At 37.8% G+C, this 22491-nt stretch overlaps 1 protein-coding gene across 21 annotated transcripts in view; it reads right to left on the reverse strand.

The window, feature by feature from the left end:
- The window catches only part of CTNND2 (catenin delta 2), a 479927-nt gene that overhangs the window by 44641 nt on the left and 412795 nt on the right, over positions 1 to 22491 (reverse strand). For all 21 annotated transcript variants that reach the window (XR_015733589.1, XR_015733588.1, XR_015733587.1 and 18 more), the window contains 3 exons: positions 21532 to 21682; positions 3845 to 4055; positions 2417 to 2501 (listed from right to left, as the gene is read on the reverse strand). Coding sequence is in view for 17 of the 21 variants with exons in the window: in XM_034411885.3 (XP_034267776.1) it covers positions 2417 to 2501; positions 3845 to 4055; positions 21532 to 21682 (447 nt within the window). In the remaining 4 variants the exon portion in view is untranslated. The remainder of the gene's footprint in view (positions 1 to 2416; positions 2502 to 3844; positions 4056 to 21531; positions 21683 to 22491) is intronic.

Below are 22491 nucleotides of genomic sequence, written 5' to 3' on the forward strand. Positions count from 1 at the left end.
CTCAACCAACTTGGTATTTGTCTTCTTCACAACTGAACATGCCAGTAACAACTTTTGCACATTTTTCTTCTTCAGTCTCACTTATGGGAAAATCATTGGAGAACAGAGTAACTTCTTTATTTATTGAACTTTAAGGATCAAGAGACAAAAGGATCATATAATGAAAATAAATCTCACTGAGTTGCTTGCTCACATAGATGATGCAGTGTGTATGTGTGTGAGACAGAGAAGTTTTGAGAAGCCAATTCAAGATATAAAAACATAAAAAGCTCTTTATTTAAATTTAGATAACAAGTCAACAACAATATTCTGGTATTCTGCTTTAAACAGCAGCCAATCAGATGACCATGGATGGAGCATAGACAGCCTTCTGCATTTTTATTCCCAGCATTTTATAATTAGAACTGTGTTATTTCTAAACTTGAAACTTCAGTGTAACTATCAAAACTATCAATCAAGTTAAATCCATTTAGTAGCCATCCACTTTTGCAGCATTGAATTCAAAACATTATATATTGCTAAATTTTACATTTTGCCTAAATATATTTACCTGTTTTTATTTTCTATTCTTGCTATATAAAGGAAAACCAATTTACTCATTTCTTCACCATATAGGCGACAATCTTATAATTCTTCATCAAAAAGGCAAACCTTTGGGTTCTTTCTTTTTGTACACTATCAACTAATCTTTTTTTTATAAAGGAAGGGCCAATATTTTACAGGGTGTATTGTATCGATTTCTAAAGCAGATGTATACTGTTGTGATATATGCTATCTTACTTAAAATCTAAAAGCACCTAATATTGAATCTTCCTTTATGGCATAAAGATGTCTTTCTATTGTCAGCAAAGGGGCAGCACTTGATCCATCCCAGTGAGTTATGTCCTCTAAGATTTTACACTTAGGTATTACAGCTAATTGATATCTTATGAATGAACATATGAGGTTAGCAGTTTGCACTTATTTTCACTGAATCTCAAGTGCCATTTTGCTACTCAAACAATTTAGAGATTCTTTTTGCACATAAAATTTCATAGGCTGATGTACATGCTTAAAAGGGGAAATGGAAACTTTATTTGCTATTTCTCTCTCCACTCTCCAATGTGGCTCTCCCATCTATAATATTTAGGATCTACATCTTTTTTTCTTGCATAGTTTGAAGTTTTCTTGTGAAAACATGCCCCAATATAGTTAAAATGAAACAAGCTTATTCTTCAATGCTGATGTGTATATGAGACAAATGTGGCACTGATTAATTAAATTAATTAATTAATATAAATCTTTTTGTTAAAAGATTTTAGGAAATCCCCAGTTTGTGCATTTGAAACAGTGTATATTTGCAGAATAATGTAATTATTCTGGTTATAATTGAACATTTAAAAATACAAGAATGGAATACAAGAATGAAATCATTGTTGCCTTCAAGAACAAGATCAATCTTTCAGTAAAGATTTTCTTTTTATTTATTGGCAACAACATTACACAAATGCTATTAAAGAAGAAAAATGATTTTGAATCTTATCATACACTACTGTAGAATTTTTAGAGATGGGCAAACTTGTCTTAACTCACATTGGAGATACTCTAGAATAACTTACATTAATAAAAACTATGAAAACTAACTTATTTCTCTTTTAGCCAACCCGAAGCTCTAAAAAGCAATCTATTAGCAAAGCAATGGACATAGTTCTTCATTGCTTTCCTTACAGTGTCCCATAGTAAAATAGATGGGAAGAAAAAAAAATACCAATGGTTCAGATTTTTAAAACAGAGCCCAAACTTAGATCAAACGATAGAGAGTAGATTCTAAAATTGCTGTGGGTCATTCAGTTCCATGAAGTAGCTAACAAGGATCACTTTGGTTCTATCGGCACTGTGTAAAAAAATTATTGCCATCCATATAAGTTATATTTTAGAAGTTATATTAAAAAGCATAGATCCCAATTAGAATGCCATTTAGGATATATTTAAGATTATTTCTGAAAGATCCTTAATAGCAGCCATGTCTCTGGTCAGTTTATTGGTTATACCAAATTTTTGTAAGATATGCTTATGCTCTACTACGCACAATGAAAATTCATTGTTCTTTTTTTTTTTAAATAAGATAATGATCCTAACCATATCATATATTTAAACTTAACTTGCCTTTTTTTATAATTTATCTTTGAATTTCATAAGGACAAGGCTTCAGGTTTTACAAAAAAAATCCATTTTAAAATCAAATTAGGACATTTGCCTATAAAATCTGGTACCATTACTGTATCCACATATGGCAGACTGAAATTAGGGGTAAAGACTGGAAGAGGTAGTAACATTTTCAGGGCTTTTTAAATGTTAGATTCATTACTAATTTTCATTATAAAGTTCCTAGCCAAGAAATCTTCATGTAATAGATAACATGAAAAATAAGTCTTACCTTTTTGTATAGACTTCTCAGATCTCTGTATTGCCACATGCTATTTAAGACCTGAGATGCTGCCTTCACTACTTTTGGTGAGTGCCTATTAGGGAATTTAAAAAAATGACACATATGAGAAACTGAAAAGCACTCATTGGTTCAATCAATATTATATGACAGTGTTTCTCAACTTCAGCAACTTTTAAGTTCTGTGGACTTCATCTCCCAGAATTCCCCAGCAAGCTGCAGCAGTATGATTGGTTGGGGAATTCTGGGAATTGAAGTCCATACATCTTAAAGTTGCTGAGGTGAAGGTAGTTGTTATATGCTTTGGAAAATAGAACAGAACTTTTTTTTGAAAATCAAATTTATTACAGATTAAGAGAGAAAGGATGAAACCATTAGCCCTAATCCTAATCCTAATGTGGTTATTAGCCCTAACCCTAATCATAATGTGGTTTGTTTTTCAATTAGTGTGATACTTGAACCTGAGAAATACCATATTGTCATTTTATGAATACTCATTTGTTTTAAGTGTGCCTTATACTTATGTCAGAATCCAACATCTTAATATAGTCTTGTTTATTCCTGGTTTGCATTTATGATCTGCCCAAAATTTGTACTTGGATAAGAAAGAGGCAAAACAAGCCAAGGATGAACTAGCAACTTCATTCATTTGCAACAGAGTCTGACTTGTTCAACAAACTATGGTTGAAATAAATCTTGATTTAGAATTTTATACGCATGCAGCTTTTCAATAAGTTTACCATAAGTTTTTACTTGAATACACAAAAGGATTTGGGAAGGCAGAATGTAAAAGAAAGGTTCTGGAAGATGAGACTCAACAAAAGACAGATTACAGCTATGAAATTAACAACAGTGCTTTGCTTTTCCTCTGGGTAGGATGTGAGCCCAAAGTTCTTGGGATTTATTTTTATTTTTCGAGCATCCTACCTGGCTTATTTTTATTTTTTGAGCATTCTACCTGGCAGTATTAATAAGTTTAGTTATCACTGCAACCTCTCAGCATTATGTAAATATTATTTACTCTGGATATTTGCTTCTACACTTGATGTATTCCACTCTTTTTTGACCATCACAGACAGTAGCCTAAATATATTGGGAATGGAGTACTTTTTAAACATTTTCTTGAACAAATCTGTTATTTTGAATAGCAGCTGCAGTTATCAGATTGCTGGATTGCTGACCAGAATAGCTAAAAATTAAACGGCAAGTTTCTTTTGATAAATCAATATAATGCCACAGATCCAAATTAAGACTACAAGTGCCACACACTTTGATGTGAGATTGCTTATTATCTTCCACCCATCTGCCATTATCTGTGAAGTTTTCTAACACGCAATAGAAACGATAAGACTCCAGGAAAATCATTAGTGTTGACTATAAATTACAGCCAAAAGGCAGACGATGATTGGCAAAACGTACTTGTCTCCTTTACTTTTGGAAATGCCAACAAGTTTCTCAATTCCTCCTGCATCTCGTAAGGCCTTGGCATTTTCCATATTTTTTGTGATGACTTCATGCAAGGTGCAGCAAATGGCAGTTACGGTATCATCAGACATGGTTTTGCTTGCTGAACTGTTACTGTTGTTACCTCCTGGAAGCCGGTGAACCAGGTCCCGCATGGCATACTTGCCTTTTGGAAAGGGGGGAAAAATGATGGAAGCAGTCATGTATTGTAAGTCAAAAACAAAAGAACAGAAAAGCACAGAAAAAAAATATCACATTATCCAATGATTTCTGAGTGTTTTATTTTGCAGGTTAGCATGTGGTTCTTTGTTTATTTAGCAAACTCTTCCATATAATTCGTAATATAATAAGTAAAGGAGAACCATTATATTTTAATTTTTGTTCACTAATTCTACATGTCCTTATTTCTTCACTGGGCATATTGTATATCCCTGATGTAGAACAGGGAAGAGAACCATATATATTGAAAACAATGTCATGTGAACACTTCAGTGTCCGAGTTATGCAGCAAAATAATATTGCTTAAAAAGCAAGTAAAATGTTGCTTCTTATTGGTATTAAAGTGTGGATAAGTTTTTGATCCAGAAAGAATTAGTCAAACTAAACACTGTCCCTTATAGTATGTATCATTCCCAATTCTGCTTTTAAAGTTCTCCCACTTATCTTAAATGAACTGGGTTCCACGGAGGGCATGCAGACAAGAATAACTGAAAAACATTTTCCTTCTTTAATTACAAAAGTTGAGCTAAGAACCCTTTACATCAAACCAATTGGAGTATCCTACAAGGGAGATTCACTTATCTGATTGCGTTCATTGTATTATCACAGAAATATTTTCTATATATTTTATCCTGGAACCAGATTATGTGCTTTATTGATAAGGTCACAAGACCAATCAATAAACTATTCTAATTCTAATTGTATTCCTCCTTATTCTATTAATAGAATTTTCTATAGGATCAAAGAGCTTTTTATTATTAGAGAAGCATCAGTTGAACAGATCTTATAAAAATAAATAGTACAAAATTTCAGAGAGGCAGGATTGCTGTGTACATCACATATTTGTATGAATAACAATCTCTCCATGGCCATGTATAGCAAAACAATTGCAAAAAATAAAAAAAAAAATAATCTATTTCTCAAAATAACTGTATTTCTCCACCTCTGTAAATACAGACTCTTTAGTGAAAACATGGTATTAAGTGGTATTAAGTTTCTTAATTCAAGATTTAAAAGGTCAAAAGTCAGTAAATATTTAATTGGTAAACTTATGTATGGAAAAGCTCCACCCACTAATTGGTACACATACACATTGCTTCTTACATCTCCCCCCCCAACCCCCCCCCAGCTCAAATCATTGCGTTTGTGTTTTCATTTTGGAAGGTGTGAAAAAATAGATGAAAATAAATCATGAGACATGTCATCTCTTCCCAATAGAGAATAACTATGCCATTAGCAACAGTGATCCACAAATTCTGGGTGATTTCATTGAGGAAAACATTCTTTAATAGATAAGCCTCCTTCCTGTAAAATGCATGTGCATATTTGTATACACTTTACTCAATATTAATAAACTCAAATATCAAGCAATATAGCCATATCTTACTGCAAATCTGCTAATACCAAAAAGATTCGCCACAGAAATAAAATGAACTTTATTTTTGTCTAACATTATTTTTGATATAGTGGAAGAATTACCAGTTTTTCAAGAAATCACAATATTTAGCAGGCAAGTCTTTTTCATGGCATAATTACAGTCATAAATCTTATATTTAACATACTGGTACTTTGAAAACATTGGTTCCTTCTACAACATAACTAATAGAGTAATTGGCTAGCATTATCCCTATAACTTAAGACTGTATAGATGAACATTTAGTTATCAATAAAAGGACTTTTACTTGTAGCTTCAGACCAAAAAGGGTCCTCTGCAGAAACTTTGAAAGGTCAATAGATTTCCTGCCTTGTTTTGGCGTGAAGACAAGATTTCTTTTAAAAAATGGAGAGAAACGGTTCTTAGCTTTGAGGCTTTTACAATCAAAAGTTGGAATTGGCTTTTCAATGATGTATGTGTCCATGTGTGTATACACATAAACATATATTCACACATACATGGGGAAATATATGATATGTGTGAACACTACTATCGGAGTATTGTAGGTAAGAAGAGAAAAATTACTGGAAGATATAATAAGGCAATGTCCACAGAGCAGACTTTACATATTTAAAAAGGCAAAGAATCCCTATGAACGTAGAAGTCTCTCTACTTATATTAGCTTAGTAATGATATTGCAGGTAAACTTGCCATTATATTAGTGGCATAATTCTGTCCTGTACACCATTACAGTACTGTCTTACAGGCTTATATTACCTTGCATTTCTTGAATGCTTTCTTTCTTGATAATTAGTTCAGATGTATTTCAAATAGACCTACCCTTTTATTTTTTAGTAATCAGCAAAAAAAATCCAATTAATCTGAAGATAATTAATTTAATCTGAAATATCAATGTAACAGCCGATTATTTTAATGCACTATAATTTTCCACCAGTTTCTTTCCCATTCTGTTTTGGTTGATAAAGAGTCCACAGAAAACACAAAGCTCAGAAGGGTATTATTATCTCCCCTGACATTTAACTTTTTTCTTTAAAGTTATTATCTATATTATGGTAACAAATTGAGGCTATGATTAAAGATCATAGCTCCACAGTGGCTCTTTGCAGAAATCTATGAAAATATATTTCAGACCTCTGTACTCTGGAAGGAAATGGATGAGAAGAAAAGGTAATCGAAAATGATTATCCTCCGTTTCATAATCAGGGATCTTGAGTCACTAAATACATAGTTGTCACTGAAAGCTAGGTATGAATCAGGACAGAGGATATTCCTGCTTTGCATCTGAAGCAAAATGCAGTAGCACAGTAGAACTGTGTAAGGAGCTCTTAAGCTACCCATGGAAGCCCAAGGTGGCCAAAGTATAAGATGCTGAATGCTAATTGGATGTTGCTGGGCCTGATTCCAAAAGTACCAGAAGAGAAGAGGTCTAGGGCACAAGCAGGAAAATCTTTAAGCATTTCCCCTGTGGCAACAGTAGAAAAATAAAATAAAAAATAAAAACGCAAGAGAGTGTTAGGGAAGGGAACTTTACATAATAATAAAGCATAAGTAGGGACAGAAAAAAAATGCATCAAAATTAGAAGAATTATATTTATAAAAAAAGTTCTCTGCTGAAAAGAAAATATTTCCTTAGCAATTTACTAGGATAGGAAAGCCTGACTTATCAACCTTCCTTTTGGGAGGACCTGGAAACTATGACAGCCTTGAGAGTATCAGTCTAATCAATATGATACCTGCTACAGAGAGGCAAGAAAATAACTCCTGTGCAAGAGAAAGAGACCAAGGAGCAGTCTTCTGCCAAGCTGTCAATACATCAGTTGCCTTAATGGCCAATAGGTTTATAAGGTTCAAAATAGCTGCTAGTGCTCAGATATTGACTCTTTCAAGAAGCATGTGCAAAGAAAAACTTTGAAATGTCAGCAGTCTAGACTTTGGTAAACAGCCTTCCAACTAAAGGTAGCAGGGAGTTGTATAAATCCTGGGATTTGACTCCCTCCCCCCCACAGTTTAGTCATAATGCAGAATGTAATGCAGTACATTTCAGTCAGACCATAACACACAACTTGTGTAATATAAGAGAAACTTATCTTTCTGTTACAGTCCTTATGCACAGTGTACTAATGAAGTTCCTCCTTAATAAGATGTGAAAATTTACTAAACTTTCCAATTTCACATTGGTTCTACAATGGACTATGATCAGTGGCAATCAGTCATGTAGGCAAGTTTTAGCAGACAAGTCCTTCAAGAAAGGTTTAATTGAAACAGCCTAAGGAACAGCTATGGTACTTCACTTAACAAAAACAGTACCGTTTTCTTCCTGAAGCAAGTAAGGCCACTTCAATCAGGTACCTTATTCACATTACTAGTTTTCAGAGAAGTGGTGCTGCAGTGGATTGGGCAGTCATTTCATGGTGGAGGCTGGGCTGAAATGGTTATGATGTTTTTCTCCTAGCCTCCTTACTCAGTTTCTGACTGTACACAGCCTATCTGAAAAAGCACTCTCTCTCCTTCTCTCTCATTTTTTGTCTTCCACCTCATTTCAAAATTTTGCACAAAGTTGAATCGTGGGGGGAGGTACTGGAAAAGGTAAAAAAAAACCATTTGAATCTAAAATTTGGAAGCATTTGGAGTTTGAAAAAAATATATTTAAGATTTTACATGCGGCTCATGGCTCTCAGATTACTTACTTTTGTAGTGAAGGTTGGAATGGAGAACATATATTTTTGAAATGAATAAAATTTTAAATCTTTGCTTAAGGATGCCAAATCTGAGCTGCAAAACTCCAGATGATCACTAGATGGAGATAAAGATGGAGGATGGGCTCCAACACAAGTCTGAAAGCTTGGAAGGCTAACCGTCTGGTCCTGGTGACTGACCCAGATTAGATCCTGCAACATTATCCCGGACACATATATTCACCTTCATTAAAGTTATCTGTATCTTTTGTGATCATGTAATGACTATATGGATTTCTAAAATTGATATTTCCTAGCTTAATTAAATGGCTTCCACATCAGTCCCATATGGCCCCTTCCCATGCTTTAGCTGCTTATTCTCAAGGTCCAACAGAAAAATTAATATTGATATCTGAACTAGCTGCCTTTGATTTATTCCTTTTCATTCAATTAGAAAATCCCAACTCTTGAATGCAGGTGTCCTGGGTCCCTCAAGCTAGAGTAAATGAAATTTAAAACATGAAAATCTAGCAGGTGTAGTCCTAAAGAAAGTCCAAGCTGAAAGATAACAGAATTAAATAGAAGAGAGGTCTTATTGGTGAAGTTCATGAGGCAAGGCAAGATTTGTCAAAAAAAATAAAATAAAAATTAGCAATACAAGTTCCAGGAATTCTTTTAATTATTTATTAATGTAATTATTTAATAGTTGTTAAAAAAGTAACCACTTACTCAACAAATTGCAGAACAAGCCCTACAAATAATGTTCAAAAGTCTGTGGAGATTCCCAGTCATCCAGGTCATAGTTGTCTCAATGGTGCTTTTTTAAATGACTGGACTATTTTTTTCCCCTTGAGGATGAAGAAGAAAATGTTTCACTTCTCATCCAAGAAGCTTCAGCAGTTTGATTGGGGAGGGGGGGGATTGGAAGGATAAGGTACCTATCCTTCCAGGTAATGACAGTTGAGACAGTTGAGAAGTGAAACATTTTGTTGTTCTTCCTCAAGGAAAAAAACAGTCCGGCTGTCTTTTGAAAAACACTTTTGAGACAATGTTCAAAAGTGCTTGCATTTTGTTTTTCTTTCTGCCTTTACATCACAGATGCTTGGCATTTTCTTCTGGAAGGATTGGGTGGTCTACACCTGCCTTGTTTTCAAATGGCCACCTTTGCTATCATATTCATTTTCCATGGCTAGGTGAGAACTGAGCCAGTTTGGTGTAGTGATTAAGACATCAGGCTAGAAACTGGGGGACCATCAATTCTAGTCCCGCTAGAAAAATCAGTTGAGTAATCTCGGGGCCAGAGTCCTTCTGTCATTTTAGGAAAGAGACAATGGTATACCTCCTCAAGAAAACTATGGGCACTTCTCCAAGCAGTCTTCAAGAATTAGACATGATTGAATGGAAGAAAAAAAAGGTGAGAACTTTCACACTACAGTTAGTATTGATCCCTTTTGATTTCCAGCTACATTCCCCGCCCCCCGCCCCCACAAACTAGTTTTGTGTAGACTGAATGCTTCTCTATACATCAAGGCATTCCTATGTTTTCTACTCTGACTCTTCAGGTGGACATCATAATGTTTCCAAAGGCTAGATGAACAGGACCTCTTCAAGGTCTGAGTCAGAAGTGTCAGAAGATGCCTGATGATACCTCCAAACTGGCTAGGAACAAGATTCAATGTCTCTTTGACTCCTTGATTATCTTATCCTAGTGCTCTTTGGCCAGCATCATGACAGTAGTTCTAATGATGTGGAGAAGATAACCAGCTTTTTAATGAAACCCTGGATTTCCAAATTGTGTATTAACTGGATTTGATACCATAGCCCTATGTCACATATTTATTTGTATTCCTTTTGATATAAGCTCCAACAGTTGATATTGCAATATTGGTATTGTTATAGGAAAGATGTAAGCCTCCTGTCATTACGAAATGTACTTTGAAGACATACAAATTCCTCACTTGCAGAAAAGAAAGTAATATATCACTCTAAAGTATTTTAAATTGATCAAAATCATAACAGATACAATGGCACCTTGGTATTCAACTGGTCTGAAACTCATAGAATTTGGTACTCAACGCATTTTGATGTGAAAAAATTGTCCCAGTACTCATCATTTGTTTGGTATTTAAAGCACAACTAGAACCTGTCGGTGTCGGCTGCCTTGTGACTCACTACATTATTCCTTATGGGAAAAATTTGTTTCGTATTCATCATTTTTGGTATTCATTGTGCCTCCTGGAACCAATTAATGTTGAGTACCAAGGTACCACTGTAAAAGCAAATCTCTGTCCAGTAATGTTTTTAAGGAAGTAATATCTTTTGGAGAAGAAAAGGGTATCTATACACTGTAGATAAAGATATGGTACATTGATCACACATTTCTTAATTAGCTTCAATGGAAATTCTATGTGCATAATTAATCTTCTTAATGGGAAGGCAATTGTGCACAGAAATGATGTCACAGTTTTATTTTTCTTCACTGCTTTGCATAGCTTAAAAGTAAAATCATTTAGGGTTTGATTTAGTCCATTATGGCTTTTGCAGGGAAATATCTTCACAGGATTTAATTAAACTGTATTTTCTTTATCTCAGTAATGTCTGAGGGCATCCTGAAGGCTATCATCATCAATAATAATAATAATAATAATAATAATAATAATAATAATAATAATAATAATAATAATAATATCAACCATTTGCACCAGTCAGTGGTATTTGTGACACATTTTTAAATGTTCAACTGACTGAGTTTCATGTTTAATGAATAAAACAGATAATAATAATAACAATTTATTGGCTGCCTATCTTACCACTACAACTTTTTGGTAAAAGATGATGTGAGATATCTACACATCTCAATAAACATTAGTTTCCAGGAAGTTACAGATTACAAATTACAGTTTACAAATTGAAAATTACCTTTAAATAAAAAATGATTTAAAAACTATTAAAGCTAGATTTTAAGTGGAACAGCAAGGAAATGGTAAAGACAATTATTCATAATAAGCACAGTATTTGTTTCCTTATTTCAGGCTGCTTCTGATTCTTGATACAGCCAGTTCACACAATTTTAGAAGGTTTTCATCAGAAATCTTTTGCAAATTTAAGCATACATAGCTTGCAGCATGTTGTAATTTATGCATAGTGAATGCATCTTTGAATGATGGTTTGGGCCTGCTTCCAGTTCTAGTGTTCACTATTTCATGAGAGAGTCCTAATATATGGGTTAGAGATATTATATTAACTAGTTGTTAGAAAATGGAAAAAAATGAGAAAGTTTTCAAAGCAGCACAGTATGGGAGAAGCACTGAGATACTCTACAATTCAGAAGAAGGGCAAAAGAACAAGCCTATAAGATGAAGGCATCTCTAGAACATTGCGTATTGCCTTATCCCAAAATTAATCAGTAATAATCCATTCTTGAATAGAAAACAAAAAGAAATGATTTAAGGATTTGGAATTTTTTTCTGTATATGTAGGACTAAAGATTCTAAGCTTTTACATTTGTAAAAATGGAAGACTGAAAGGGAGAGAACCAGTGGTGGGATTCAGCCAGTTCGCACAACTTTGGGAGAAGCGGTTAGCTTTCTGAGCAGTTTGGCAAACTGATTGTTGGAAGAAATCATTAGGGCAGAGAACCGGTTGTTAAATTACTTGAATCCCACCACTGGAGAGAACAGAAAGTGATAACAATTAATGGCACACAAAGTTAGAAATATCACCATCTCCAGCTAATTCTGAGCAAGGAAAAGAAAATCATGCCTGAGTAATTAACATATGAAATTCAGTATCAGAAGGTATAATACCCATTAAGCAAATTGATGCTGTAGGGTTTGTTTAACCATCTCTGCTAACTATATAATCGATCCTTATGACCTGAGATTAATCCAGATTTCATAATAATATAGACAACATGACGAAATGCCTAATTATAATGTGTAACAGCTCCAAACTGAACTAGATTCCAATTCTTAATCTATTTTCCCTTTCCATTTGAGAGGGAAAATTCATGGTGCTGTTCTTTCTTCTTCTAATGATTCCTTCCCCTTGATTTTGTAAGAGGAGGACAGCTTATTGGACAAATCCATGGGAATGAAAGATTCTTAAATAAGGGAATAACTGAATAAAGAGAATTCCAAATCACCTAAGAAAAGGTGGTGGAGTGTCAGGCAGCTTAGGTACCCTTCTGCCCCTGGCAGTAGCCAACCCCGCCCTGTCTGCACTTGTGCTGGCCTGAAGCAGCTACTTATCCACCCACTGACCTGTTTGCAAGCTGCCCTGGATTCACAATTTCCTTCTAGTTCCTCATTCACTTTTGTTTGTTGGAAGTCAGCAAGAAGCTGTGAGGAGGTGCTTGTTTTATGACTGGTGATACTCACTTAACAAAAGCAACACGAAACTGCTGGGATTGCTGTTGCTAAGTAATGAAACAGGATTTTGCAAATGCATCACTTAGAAACAGAAATTCTGGTCTACTACAACTACAGCTATTACTATTGGTAAGCAAGAAATTTAATATGGACCACCTCTATCCCAAACACTAGAGCGCTAACTTGAGTTTATAAAGATTCAATTAAATTCTAAAGTATCACTTTTCTGAACCACATTATCACTGTGTATCAAAACACTGAATCAAACTGTTGTCTTTGAATTCATCTAATGATTCAATACCTCTTACATGTATGGATTCTAACCTTGCAAACTAAATCAACTTCCCAATCAGATAAACACCACTCAATTGTCTGAAAACACAAACTGAAATGGATTGAACAAACTGAATGATCATTTCAATTTCATTAGAACTGATCCTTACACTCCCAATGAACAATATCCAGTCAACACCATATAAGGATTGCAATTGCATTGTAAGAAATAGCTCACAGTGCTTGGAACACTTTTTGAGACCCCTTTCTTTAGGTACAAGTAACTATATCATACTTATGAACTAAATATAGGTATAGGCGACAGTCATGATTGGCTCCTCTGCTACTGCTGCTAATGTCACAAATGAAATCTAATGGATGAGTTTTAGGTGTTGAAATTTATTAAACCATTACTACCATTTCACTCCTAAATCTTTTGACACTGGACAAAAGGAATGCATGTGGGAAGCCTCTAGCTTTTAAGTAACCCCAAACCCTAAAGTCCTGAAATTGCACTCTTGAAATGTAGCTATTCCCTTGCCAATGTTTTTTAGCACAATTCGGGGATGCTAGGGGCACATGCTCAAGAGCTGCTGCATGTCCATCTTTATCTAAGTCTAAAACTTTAAAAATGCATTTAATGAACTCAGACTTGAATAGTGAGAACCATTGTACTTCAATGCATTTCATAAACCGTCAACATCTTGCAGATTAGCATTCTCATTCATTTACTTTTATCAAAAGAAAGGATGTAGAACAAATGTACACAAGCAGCATTTTCAGCTGAAAGAAAGAACAATTCAGCCACTGCAGCAAATTATATTTTAAGAATTTGATTGTTCCGTTTCAGTGGTTTTTTTGGGGGAGCAGGATTTAGATTCTAATGTGTGTTTTAAACAGTGTTCTGGCTACTCCATGTATTTACTGTTAAAACAACTTGAGCTCAAAGAAAAGGAAGCTATAATATTTTCATTAAAATAAACAATAAGAAATTAATAGAGAAAGGATAGCCTACTATCTTTCATGAAAATCAAACAACTTTTTCAAAGGGTTATGAATAATAAAAGCATTAGGAAAAATTGAGATATGAACGGAAAAAAATCTTGTCTTTCAAGTCATATTGAAAGTTACTTGACTAATTTGGGTTTTATGGGAATGGAGATTTTTTTAAATAGAAAGCTGTAGTTTTTATTGTACTTTATATTCCTCTCCTATCGTACAGATTTATGTCATGAATAAGTATCACATATTTTTCCTTTTTCTATACATTGTTTTCATTTAGGTGCTAAGAGAAGAAAAAATGCAGTCATACGAATGACACCATATCCTCTATTGTGAACTCTAATTAAAGTATGCTAAGAACCGGAAGCTTTGGGGTTTTTTAGATAGTTTTTCAAATTCTATTTTAAGGGGATCTGGGATGAGGGTGGTTTCCAATGTAAATAATGAGGCTGGGGGGCCTCCCGGGAGGCGGGTGGGTTGTATGGGTTCAGGGATTAACCCGCGAGGGACGGGGTCTAGTCCATCTGAAGAGCACGGCGGAGGAGATGCTGAATCCGGGGCGAAGGAGAGGGTTAGAGCTTGTGCTGTTGATAGACATTACATCAGTACTGTAGGTGGGAGGGGCAGATATGGCGGGAGTAGGGGGCCACATCAAGTTGCGGGAGTGCATGCTCGCTGTCTTCAAGCGGTGGCACGCTCCGGCCCCCAATGCTCTTCTTGTTCCCCAGGTGGCACAGACCCTCAGGCCCTGGGCCTTCGGCTGATGCTATGCAATGCCAGGTCCGTGGTAAATAAAGCCCCCCTCATTTGTGATCTTGTTCAGGAGGGGGGAGTGGACCTGGTGGGTATTACGGAGACCTGGTTGGGCCAGGAGGGGGGAGTCCCTCTCGTAGAGATGTGCCCACCCGGTTTCCGGGCATTTCATCAGCCAAGGTCACAGGGAAGGGGCGGGGGGGTGGCAGTTATCATTAAAGAGGGTCTTAGTCCGAGGGAGGCCACTGTTCCTCAGACGGCCGGATGTGAGTCCCTCCTTGTGAAGTGGGGTCATGGGGTGCAGATGGGCCTGCTGGTTACGTACCTGGCTCCCTGCCACGTGGCAGCGGCCTTGCCTGAACTACTCAACGTTATAGCCACGGTGGCGATTGATACCCCTAGACTTATGGTCATGGGGGACTTCAACCTGCCGTCCGTCGGTGAGGCGTCTGAGGTGGCTCAGGAGTTCATGGCTTCCATGACGGCCATGGACCTGACCCAATTAATTCATGGCCCTACTCACATGGGGGGAAACACGCTGGACCTGGTTTTTGTCTCTGGTCAGTGGCTGAGTGGTCTCGAGATAGGGGATATAGCGATCGAGCCCTTGTCATGGTCAGATCACTCCCTCCTTCGCTTTGACCTTCGAACCGCCACACCCCGCTGCAGGGAGGCGGAACCGATGAGGTGGTTCCGCCCCAAGCGCCTGATGGACCCGGATAGGTTCCAGACGGAGCTTGGGCCATTTCCTGAGGCTCTGGCACACGGCTCAACTGAAGACCTAGTGGCTGCCTGGGATAGGGCGGCCGCTGGAGCTTTGGACCGGGTCGTGCCTTTGCGGCCTCTGACCCGGTGTCGATCTCACCTGGCTCCCTGGTTCACCGAGGAGCTGAGGGAGATGAAACGCCGGAAAAGACGCCTGGAGAGCAGTTGGAGAGCCAGCCGTTCTGAATCTGACCGAACACTGGTAAGGTCTCATATTAAGACCTACCTGGTGGCAATAAAAGCGGCAAAGTGTAACTATTTTTCCTCTCTTATTGCATCATCAGATAATCGCCCAGCCACCCTGTTTAGGGTGACCCACTCCCTGCTCCACCAGGAAGCGCAGGAGGACCCCTTGGAGGGTAGAGCTGAGGACTTTGTACAATATCTGTATGACAAAATCGTTCAGATTCGGGAAAATTTGGACTCTGACTGGGTAGATTCGGGAGGGAGGATGGAGGCAAGTCTTGAGAATATTATCTGGGAAGAATTTGATTCTGTGACTCCAGAAAACGTGGACAAGATATTGGGCAGACTGAGCGCGGCCACATGTTTATTGGACCCGTGTCCCTCCTGGCTGGTGCTGGCCTCTCGGGAGGTTACACGAGGCTGGCTCCAGGGGATTATAAATGCTTCCTTGAGAGAGGGTGCCTTCCCCGCCACCTTGAAGGAGGCGGTGGTGAGGCCTCTCCTCAAGAAGCCTTTCCTGGACCCAGCAGTGTTGGCTAATTACCGTCCAGTCTCCAACCTTCGCTTCGTTGCGAAGGTTGTTGAGAGTGTGGTAGCGCAACAGCTTCCTCAGTACTTGGATGAATCGGCTTATCTAGATCCGTTCCAGTCTGGCTTCAGGCCTGGATACAGCATGGAAACAGCATTGGTCGCATTGGTAGATGATCTCTGGAGGGCCCGGGACAGGGGTTGTTCCTCTGTCCTGGTCCTATTAGACCTCTCAGCAGCTTTTGATACCATCGACCATGGTATCATGCTGCACCGGTTGGAAGGGTTAGGGGTGGGGGGCACCGTGTTGCGGTGGTTCTCCTCCTTTCTCTCTGATCGGTCGCAGTCTGTGTTGACAGGGGGGCAGAGGTCGACCCCGAGGCCCCTTGTATGTGGGGTGCCACAGGGGTCGGTTCTCTCACCCCTTCTGTTCAACATTTATGTGAAGCCGCTGGGTGAGATCATCCGTGGTTTTGGGGTGAAATATCATCAGTATGCTGATGATACTCAGCTATACATCTCCACCCCGGACCACCCCAATGATGCCCTTAAAGTGATGTCCCAGTGCCTGGAGGCTGTACGGATTTGGATGGGGAGGAACAGACTCAGGCTCAATCCATCCAAGACCGAGTGGCTGTGGTTTCCGACATCCCGATATAGTCAATTGGTGCCATCACTGACTATTGGGGATGAGTCATTGCCCCCCACGGAGAGGGTTCGCAACTTAGGCGTCCTCTTGGACTTACGGCTGTCTTTAGAAGAACACTTGACGGCTGTGGCCGGGAGGTCTTTTTATCAGGTTCGCCTGATTCGCCAGTTGCGTCCCTTTCTGGATCGGGACTCGTTAAATACGGTCACTCATGCCCTCGTCACTTCACGCCTGGACTACTGTAATGGTCTCTACATGGGGCTCCCCTTGAAGAGCACCCGGAGGCTCCAGCTGGTCCAGAATGCGGCCGCGCGGGTAGTTATGGGAGCAGCATGGTGCTCCCATGTGGCTCCCCTCCTGCACGAGCTGCACTGGCTCCCTGTGGTCTTCCGGGTGCGCTTCAAGGTCTTAGTTACCACCTTTAGAGCGCTCCATGGCTTAGGACCGGGGTACTTACGAGACCGCCTTCTGCCACCAATAGCCTCTCACTGCCCAGTACGCTCCCATAGAGAGGGGCTTCTCAGGGTGCCGTCAGCCAAACAGTGTCGACTGGCGGCCCCCAGGGGGAGAGCCTTTTCTGTGAGGGCACCCACCATCTGGAACGAGCTCCCCCCAGAGATACAGAAGATTCTGGATCTGCGCACTTTCCGCCGTGCCCTCAAAACATTCCTGTTTCAGCAGGCCGGCCTGGCCTAACTTTCCCTTTATATTGCTTTTTTGATTTTATTTTAAACTGGGATGTCTTGAATTATCTAGGACCAGAGTGTTTAGTATATTTTAATTGGTTTTTTTATTAACGTTTGTATTACATGTATTTTTATCGTTCGCTGTTCACCGCCCTGAGTCCCTTAGGAATAGGGCGGTATATAAATTTAATAAATAAATAAATAAATAAATAAAATAGAAGCTTGGAAAAAAAAACAATTGTTATTTCTATATTCTTTATACAAATTCATTGTACTTTTGTTTATTTGGGGCCTTCAAGTCACTGTTGACTACTGGTGACTGTCTAGAATAGTCCCTGTAATTTACTTGGCAGGGTTTTTCAGAAGTGGGTTGCCATTGCTTTTTTCCTAAGATTGATAGAGGCTGACTGACGCGTATCCACCCAGCTGGTTTCATGTAAAGGCAGGACTAGAACTTACAGTCCCCTGGTTTCTAGCCTACTACACTGGACTGCCTCTTAATTTACCTTTACACATATTTTGAGATAACAAAAATATATAGCTTAAGAAAATTCTGAATAAAGCTCAATAGATAAAGTAATAATCAGTTAGTTGGGGAATAAATTTCCTTATAATATCAAATGTTTGAATGTGCTGGGTTTGCAGATAATATTTTCATAGAATAAATTACTTGGGTATGTCTAAGAGACTATAAAACTTGTTAATCTTAATTTCTGAAGTAGGTCTGATATTGATCTCTATATACAGTACAATTACTGAAAGATGAAATGAAAGGTAATAATATTTGTGAGACCTTCTGGGGGTTAAAAATGCTTGTGATCGGAAAATATAGTTTTGTAACAGAAAATACCTGTTTTTAGTTAGATTACTGGGAGTATCACCCTGAAATCTATACTGCATGTAACTTTTTAAGACAAAACTAGTAAGTCAAGTTCCCTGTAATAGTAGAAACAAGCAGAGCACACACGTAAGCTAGAATTTTCTTTTGTTTTTGCATTGCCCAATGAAATTAATGTACTAAGAAAACTGAATACACATTTGGAATCATAAAGTTTCTAACTTAATTTTGGATTCTATCTCTTTTTTGGAGGGTGGGATAAGATAAGTAATGATCTGATATAGATGAAGATTTTATTGATCCCAGTTTACATCTTATTTTATAATTGGGCAAATTCTTTGCATTGAGCCATATTAGGACAAACCCGACAAACAATAGATTAAGAGATTTAGATCTCTAGACTCTACCATGAAATATCATATAAATAGCCACTATTTCAATATTAATATTACTGTACATCCATGTAACTTTGTATCAGTGTTCCATACTTTGACATTTATTGCATCTTAGTAAAAATATTCCTACTGTCTAAAAATTTATGTAGCTTGCATGAAAAGTAGCAGGAATTGATTATTGAAAACAAGCAGCTCCTGACATAATACAAGCTTTGACTTTCAGGCTTATAAACCTTTCATTGATGAAGGCATTCTAGTGCTCGGAGTTTGTAGAAGACAACTATCCTCTACATATTCCTAAAATAAGTTCAGTTGGTTCGAAATCTAACCCAAATAAGTGCAGCTTTCTAAAACTGCACTACATAGCAGATTTATACCTATATTTTTCCTTTAAAAAAGGAGAATTGTTTTCCAATAATTATAACTCTAAATAATTACAAAATACCAAGAGAGTGTCCTTGTTAGGAGGTGGCAATTGATATTCTTCAAATCAGGGATGGGTTTCAAAACCCGGTGCTACCGGTTCTCTCATGGGCGTGCTCGTGCGCGACACTTCTGTGCATGCGCAGAAGCATCCGGGAGGGTGGGCAGAGCCTCCTGCCGCCGCCGCTACCAGTTCGTCCGATCCAGTGTGAACTGGTAGTAACCCACCAGTGCTTCAAATGTCTTGAACTATAATGCCCCAAATCCTCACCACTGGCCATACTGGTTGTGGCTGCAGGATCTGAAATCAAATACAGAAGGACTGCTTTTTATCCTCTATACCAGGGGTGTCACACTCATGTTGTCATGGCAGCGTCACATAATTTATTGGGACTTTCCCCCCCTTCGTTAAACTGGGCACAGGCATGGCCAATGCATGACGCATCTGGCCCACGGGCCAGGAGTTTGACAGCTCTACTCTACACCCTGCTCAAAAACAGAGATCTGGGCCATGATTTCAATTTTTTAAAAAACAAAGCTTCAGTTGCTATGTTGCTTTGTCCTAGCTCCATTTTAGCAGAGCCTTTAGATCATACCTCTTAGATTTTGGGGCACACAGTGGTTTTCAGTTGCATAGTTGTGAAGATTCCCCACCCCCCCAAAATCTGGAGAAAACTTAAATCTCTCTGCACAAGGAGGCTGTCTACTTCTATTGTACTGTAGAACAAGGTTCAATATATGAACACATCAGTTAGAAAATATTAGACTGGAGATGAATTCACAGTAGTTGATGTATACAGGGCCTTTGCTTGAGGGAGTCTTTATTGTTATGATACTTGATGTTCCAGAAACCTAATAAAAATATGATTTATAAGTGTATTTCAAAGTTCCCATCTTTAACTTGCAAACAGTGAAAACATCATCTTTACAATCGCCTAAATATCCTCCTTAGAAATAAAAAACCTTCTGTGAGTTCCCTTAGTCATTCTTTAATTATTTTCTTTTCTAAATTGTTGTAAATAGTGACTGAAGATGATAAATTGACAACTTTGGGACAGGATGATTAGGCAGTTGGACATTAATCCAAGATGTGATATAACAGGAATGTTTTTTTAAAAGAAGGAGAGTACATGTAGTTCTTGACTTATGACCATAACTGAGCCCAAAATTTCTGTTGTACGCAAGATGGTGGCTAAGTGAATTTTGCAAACTTTCTTGCCACAATTGTTAAGCCAACCATTGCAGTTGTTAAGTTAGTAACATGGATATTACGTGAATCCAGCTTCCCCATTAACTTTGTTTGTCAGCAGGTCGCAAAAGGTGATCACGTGACCCCAGGACACTGCAACTGTTATAAATATGAATCAGTTGCCAAGTGTTTGAATATTAATCACATGACCAGAGAGATGCTGCCCTGGTTGTAAGTATGAAAAATAGTCATAAGTTCACTTTTTCAGTGCCATTGTAACTTTGAATGGTGAATAAATGAACTGTTGGGAGTTGGGGATTACACCCCAAAAGCATTCTTTTTATTGTTACAGCAAAGCTGACCCTTTGTATGATATGGTGAAAATATACAGTATATTACATTAGCTCAGAATACTATTGGTCAAATATATTTTCACATGAATTGAAAAACGTCTTAGACAGAAATGTACATGTCAACAGCCTTCTACACAGCAGCTTTAAAAGCAAATAAATCAGCCTTCAGTCCTGGCGACTGGTTGGACAATCCCTGCAGGATTTTCAGAAGTAATATTCTACTGCCTTCTTCCAAGGTCTGAGATACTGTCCCAAAGCCACCCAGCTAACTCTGTGCCCAGGTTCAGGACTGGAATTCATGATCTCTCAGCTTTAGCCTGGGATCTTATGGTAAATTGCCACCATCTTGGATTTGCAATTCTTGTGGATAAAATGAAAAAGTTGGTATTACCCAGAAGAAAGCAGAATACAATACAGCATTACAATAAAGCAGCACACTGAGTTTGCTTCCAGTTGAGCAGAATGGCATTCCTATTAGCAGAAGAGAGGCAAATGTCTTTCATCTGTGTAGACTGCCTGAAAACTGCTTCAGATGAATGGAAAACTCTTTGTTATGAGAGGATGCAAGAGACATTAATTAAACAAGTATTCCTGCTGGTGGGATCCTTCCAATTCTACTTAAACTTTTCATCTGTTTGTCTCTTTTCTATCCTTTGTCAGCTTTAACCTATAGCACTTGAACAAAACTCAAAAGCACATGCAGTTTTGCACATAATGAGTAGTGTCAGATAGGATTCTGTCTCCCCAAAAGATAAAAACACAAAATACATACAGACTTTTCAAGATTAACCAAGAATAGAGAATCCCATTCTGGAAGTATCTTAACACATTAAAGTGCTCAATATGTTTAATTTCTCATCAAAGCTTAAGCAGGAATGACAGATTTATATTACATTTTAGCAAAGTTGGGGTGAAGCTAATAATTATCATGTTGTCACCTACCTATTAGTTCTTTATTTCGGACATCTAAGGCCATATTCCGTAAAGCTGTTGCAACCGCACATACCACCCGATCATTGTCTATTCGAAGAAGTTCTACTAGTATAGGCAGGCCTTTTTCTTTCCGTACTGCAGCACGGATATATACTGACCACTGCAGGAAAAAAAAAAATGAACATGACAAATCAAATAATTTTCATCATCTGAAGAAGGAGGCTATAGCAAAAGTTATTTAGCTATGGAAAACAATGATAAAAAATCATCATTTTATATAAGCTAATAACTGCCAATCTCATTTTGAATTACTGACAGATACCGTCGTTACTATCCTCATATTGTAGAAGACCGAGTAGCTTTGTCTGACAGTATAGTTTGGGATTGAACCAGATATGTGGTTAGCCAGTTCACTTCACAGGTTTGCATCAAGCTATAAGGTGGGAAATATTGTATGGGAAAGTAGGTAATTGCAGAAAGTATGTATGAACTGTGCCGTTTCCCCCCAGATAACATTGATGATTGGATGGATCAGAAACAAATAAATATATATTTTGCTTTCTTGAACTCCATCTACTCAAAACCTTTCCCAGATGTTCCAATCTACTTTATCATGAGCACATTCTGAAAAGCAGTTAGATGTTATTAGGTGAACATTTATTGTATATGTGTCTGTACATAAACACCTACAACACTCACACAAACTTTGCAACAATACAGCATATAGTCCAAGCTCCCCAAACTCCGACAACTAATTCTAATTCTGTCACTGTGTGCTCCTATATGCATTTTGAGCTTATGCTCTTTCCAATGTTCTGTATAATAAATCACTTTTGAAAGACTGCTGCACAATTAAGGTGGAATGTAAGGCAGGAGCCTAAACTACTGTATTTTAGGCATAGATATAAGTTGTATCAAATAATAATCCTGTTTATAATGTTTTCTTTGTGAAAACTCCATATAGAAAAT

The sequence above is a fragment of the Pantherophis guttatus genome, chromosome 3 (assembly GCF_059756535.1).
Source record: "Pantherophis guttatus breed Tessera chromosome 3, ASM5975653v1, whole genome shotgun sequence".
Lineage (NCBI taxonomy): Eukaryota > Metazoa > Chordata > Lepidosauria > Squamata > Colubridae > Pantherophis > Pantherophis guttatus.